A 5,459-nucleotide genomic window follows, 5' to 3' on the forward strand; every position below is an offset into this window, starting at 1 on the left:
GGCCGCGCCGCCGGTCTCGCCCGGGCGGGCCCCGGGGGCGGCGGCGGCGCTGGCGAGCAGGGCTCCCGGGGCGGCCCGGCGCCAGGCCGCGCTCGCCGGGGGACGGCCGGCCGGCCGCGTGGTCGCTGCCGCCGGGCCCGGGTGGCCGCCGGGCCCGGGTGGCGGCCGGAGGTGCCGGAGGGGCAGCCCGGTCCCAGCCGCCCCCACGGCAAGGCCCAGCCGTGGCGGTATTTTTGTCCGGCGTGGATGACAAGGAATTTCCCCTTTCCTAATTTTGCTGTAGAAAGGGAAATTACATTTCGGCGGGATATTTCACCACCGTCTACTGAAGGGTTTCACATCCCTGCGGCCTCAGCCGTGGGCCTGGGCCGTGAGGGAGCTGCTGTGAGCGCAAGGCCTGTGGCAGGGCATAGCCACGTTCGAAGGGAGACACTGAGGCTCCTTTTCGACACATTTAATGATCCAACCCACCTTTAAGTGCAGAAAGGGACGTTTCTGTAGAAGAGTTTCATAAATCTCTTCTACATGGCATTTGATGACATCTCAATTTAGCTACTGTGTGCACTGATGAAGCCGTCAGCTGTCCCCTCCGCAGCTCTTTGACCTCATATTTTGCTCTAGAAGCAGATGATGCTGTCCTGTGTATCACCTTACAGCTGTAAGGACCCCTTAAACAGCTGTGTCCTGCGACCTGGGATGCCACTCAGTGTCATGTACAGATAACTCCGTGACAGGCAACAAAGCATATCTATACTACTTTATGAGACTTAGCTAATAGTCCTGTTGTTTTCGGGTATTTTATTATGTTTAGAACTGGGGTGATACATCTCATCACTGCTTTTCTTGCTCATAGATGCAGAGCAAATGGAGGTTTTGTCCTGGGGAAGATAAACTGGAGCCCACTGGACATTTACTAATCAAGGCTTCTTTTGTTTAAACCCAGGCTTTACCATGAAAGCAAGTTCCAAAGTTATTGCGTCACCTAGAATTTCAAAAGGCTAGGTTAGCCTTTTATATTTAATTTAAAAATTGTTCTCCCCAGTGTAAAATAGGTTACTAGCTTAGTGTAAAAGGAAGTTAATGTGGTATTAATAGACTGGTGTTAGCCACTACAATATGTGCAGACAGTAGTGCACAAAAAGGAACCGAGAATTACCGTTCTTATAGTGAAGACTTTGCAAATAAATAAATATATGTCAAAATATGTTTTGCAATGTATTTCTGACACTTCCATAGATGTTCTGGAGGTGGGCATTTTCCTTTAGCTGCTCCTTGCCCTCAGGATGCTGCCATGTCTTCCTCAACAGCAACAAAGTTTATCTCAAAAGTCCTGCTATACATGCTAAATAATCTTTCTTGTTTTTGTTGCGGGCGGGGGGGGGGGGGGGGCTGTGCAGAGAGGGGGAGAAGGTGCACTGCAGGTTCTAGCAAATGTTAACATCTGTGTTCTGTAGTTAAACCCACCAAATTAGACCATAGAATCACAGAACAGACCTGATTGGAAGGGATCTCGAAAGATCATCTGGTGCAGCCTTTCATGGGAAAGGGAGCCTAGAAACTCTCCAGCATTCTGTTTAATCACATCTTGAAAACCTCCAGTGACAGGGGCTCTACTGCAGTCCCTGTGGAGGTTGTTCCAGTAAATGATTGTTCTTACTGTAAAAAATCTCTTATGTCAAAATGAAAGACTGAGAACCCATTACTAGAAGGATGAAAGATGGAGAACCCATTACCAGAAGGAGGCAGCTTCATTCTGCTGTATCATAAAGCCTTGATTGTCTGGAGGATTTGTCTCGGAGAATAATGCTGTTGTGTGCCACAGGCAATGGCTGCCTCAGTTTGGTTCACCTCCCAGCACGTCTACAAAAGAAGAATGGTTAGACCCAGCCTTAGTTCCTTAATGTAGGAGAGTCACTACAGCTAAAGAAAACCCTTCCAGAATGAATTCTCAAAGAAGTACTGTTTAACCTTTGAAAGCAAATGGAATTTGAGTCAAAACAGTAGTTTCCCAGTCTATGAAATCCTGGAAGTCTGCTAGGTCCTACTCGTGAATTTGCTGTTTTGCAGTGTATCCCAAAACGCTAATTACTGTCATCAGATCTGATCCAGTTAATTTATTTTGTTAGAAGCTGTCTGTTTCTTATACAAACTACCAGGTAATACTTAAGATGTACAACGGGAAATTAAAGTCTTGACATCCATGGACTTCAGGTCAAGCCTGTATACTGCTTGGATTCTGCAGTAGCACTGTGATAGCTTTTCTAAAAGTTGTCTTACTCCGGTAGACCTTTTCCCATCTTCCAATTTTTCTGAAAGAAATGAGACCAATCATAACACTTCAAAATACATATTTTAATGTATTTTTCAAAAATATTAGTGTATTTACACAAATTTCTCATTTAAAAATATTTTGTGCTTGCCTATTTTAAAACATCTAGTTTAAAAGAAGTTCAGCCAAATGACTACATGACACATCTGAAAGAACATTCACTGTAGATATGAGCAATTAAAAAAATACAACAAAGAAACACGTACCATTGCATTAACAGTAAGTGAGTGCACATTATTAAGTTGCTAGCTTCCACAAATTGTTCTTCCCATAAAAACTGATTAGTCTGTGTCAGTAACTTGTGCCCACTTTTATGTTGGAATTTGCTTTTCCTTTTTCTTTGCAGAAATCCCCACCCCCATCACCCCTTGCTTATACAAAGATTGCAATAACATGCATTACAGTAGTATTTCATTTACAAAACAAATGACATTAAAACTTGTTTCTTAACCCATTGGATTGTATTTCAGTAAAACAACATCCTTTCATGGAGGTGCAACAGAGATTCCAAGAGCTGTCTGGGTGTGGAGAAAGATCTCTCTCCTGAAGCAGTCCGTCCTGGAAAGGTTGACTTGAATTGCTGCATGATGCTGTGTTGATTCCTCTTTGGAGGGACCTTACCTTCAGGTTTGGCAGTTTGGATAGCATGTTAAACATGGTATTTAGTAAAAATAAATACAAATAAATTAAAAACAAATTATGGAGGAAAAATACTTTCTCAGCAATATTGCTTGGAGGAAAGCTTAGCAATGAAGCTTGTGGCAGTATCTAGATACTACATGAATGGCAGGTCCATTTATTTTAGTAGTACTCTCTGAACAAGCTAAAAACAGCTATGAACATGGCTGTAATTTTGGAGAAAGATAGTAGTGATCTTCTTTCAAACTTCGTTAGGAAGCCATTTTCCTATGGAAAAGAACATACAGTTAGGAACGGCTTAAAAAATAGCATGTTTAGGAAAAATGCACCACTCTGCTAGTATCAGACAAACAGTGCTGCATCACTGTGCATAGAGGGACAGGTTTTCAGAGCTCTACCTCCAAGAGATGAATAGGGCTTTAAAAACAGTAGCTGAGCATAGCTGCACCTTGCTGAATGTTTTATCTCCACGTCAAGACTGTGCCCTCCCTGTGTAAACAGAAAATGAACTGTATCATCTGAGCCCCCATCTTCAAGGAAGATACAAGTACTATGTTTCTGATGCATAACATAGAAATACCTTCCTTCAAGCCTCCTTATTCTACTATGATGAGCCAGGTATTATGACAGGATGTTGCCAGGAGTTGATACTTCTCTTAAATAAAATTGACTCTTTGAAAGAGATGAAGAGAGAAGCCTTTACAGTAAATCTGATGCATCGAGGGTCCATGACTTCACCATCACGTTTTTTTACTGCTACTAGACAGAGAAGGATCAACACAAGCAAAAAAAAAAAGGAAGAGCAAGACACTAGGAAACAAATGAGGGAAAAAAAGTAATAGCAAATAGGAAATATAAGAGAAGTGGGATGAGAGGGGGAGTGGAAAAAGAAAGTAACATTTACATATAGGTAAAGGAAAAAAGTACCAGGGAAATAACTGACACCAATGTCATTGATTCTCAGCTTCCCCTAACTACAAAATAAAAACATACTTGTGTGATGAAACTCCGCAAAGCAAAAGAGACCTCCCCTCCCACTGGCAGAAGGGGATTTTGACAGCTTGGGAAAATAATCCACATATTGACAAATGCTTTTCTGAGCATTGACCATTGATAGATCGAAGCTCTAGGACTGTCTCAGTCCAAACAAAAGATTTAACCTCAATTGCATTTACTTGTAAATTTGTTCAGGTAAAACTGGTTTGGGGGATTAAATAAAGGCTTTGCTGAAATCCACAGCAAAATTACTGACTTCAGCTGTGAGGATCACAGCTGTGTATTCTTCCCTTACCTTGAACTTCAGTATTTTTGGACCAGCTCCTCTATGGAAGCAAAACTGCTGCACTAACCTTAGGGCGTCACTTAGTTTTAGATTTAATAATGGGAAATGTCATGGCATGCACAGTTTAACGTACTTTGAGCAGGAGGCTGGACCAGATGATTTCCTGAGGTCTTTCTTAACCTGAATTATTTTATGATCTTATCATTCCAAACTAACTCTAGGGTTTTGTCTGTTACAGGTACAGAAAGTGCCTTTTTAAAAAGAAAGTTGTTTTTTAGCATTGTTCTATTTAAAGCAGAAGCACAGCTTTCACTGTAAGTCTCAAGGAGACATTCCAGATGTCAAATATTAATCCACCAAATAAAACCCCAAATAAAATGTTTTTGACAGTGTCTGTAACAATAGTTTCCTTTAAACAAAATCTCCTAATCTAGACTTTGGTGGAAAATGAGAAACTTACCCAGCCACCGTTCGCATCTATCCATTCAGCTTTGTTGTTTATTATGTACTCTGTGATGAAATAAGAAATCTGCTCCTTCTCCTCTCCAGTGAGCTGAACTCCATGCTCTTGAAGCTTCTTAGTGAGAAGACCTCCAAACGTAAATATGGTCATAATTCGTCCCCAGTTAGTATTTCCATCAGCAAATTTTTCTTCCATGACACCATTGAAAATTCTCTTGGCAACAGCTACAGAGGTAATATCAATCTTGTCTAAGAATGGTTTGAGAGCCTCCTCGGTTTGATCTTGCAGCGAAGATGCAATATTTCGCAAGACATGAGCAACCCTGGTTTGGGCTGGTCCAAGATGTGATTCTTGAAGCACATACTGCAGATAATCTTGAGCTAAGTAATAAACGTAATAGAACTCCGCAGTTCCCATTTAGAACAAAATGCGGAGAGCAGTCAGTGCACTGCTCTTAATCGGGGTCAGTAATGAGCAGCCACAGGACATGCACGCAGCTTTGTATCATCTGCTTTTGATGGAATTTTTTTGCTTTTACCACAGAAGTTCCTGTAAAAACCTAGTAACTTAATGATTGTGTGGGCTGTGGAATATGTCACAGCGGAAATGAAAGAAAAAGTGTCTGCTCAAGGGGAGGAAACATGACTTCTTGAGTGATTTATTATTTCTCTGAATAGTATGGTTCCACAAGTAAAATCTACCAGCTTTCACCACATTCTTTACCAGTATAAATTGGCATTTCCTAG

The 5,459-nt window shown here is 41.7% G+C and overlaps 1 protein-coding gene across 1 annotated transcript; it reads right to left on the minus strand.

Moving 5' to 3' along the window:
• Nucleotides 1–2,400: 2,400 nt before the first annotated feature.
• On the minus strand, nt 2,401–5,259 carry BCL2A1 (BCL2 related protein A1). Its single transcript, XM_037395240.1, has 2 exons — nt 4,711–5,259; nt 2,401–3,235 (listed from the first exon to the last, which is right to left on the minus strand). Exons 1-2 carry the CDS (start codon nt 5,128–5,130, stop codon nt 3,131–3,133), a joined length of 525 nt encoding a protein of 174 aa, XP_037251137.1. The 5' UTR covers nt 5,131–5,259; the 3' UTR covers nt 2,401–3,130.
• Between the last annotated feature and the right edge of the window lie 200 nt (nt 5,260–5,459).

Source organism: Falco rusticolus, chromosome 7 (assembly GCF_015220075.1).
Source record: "Falco rusticolus isolate bFalRus1 chromosome 7, bFalRus1.pri, whole genome shotgun sequence".
Taxonomy (NCBI): Eukaryota; Metazoa; Chordata; class Aves; order Falconiformes; family Falconidae; genus Falco; species Falco rusticolus.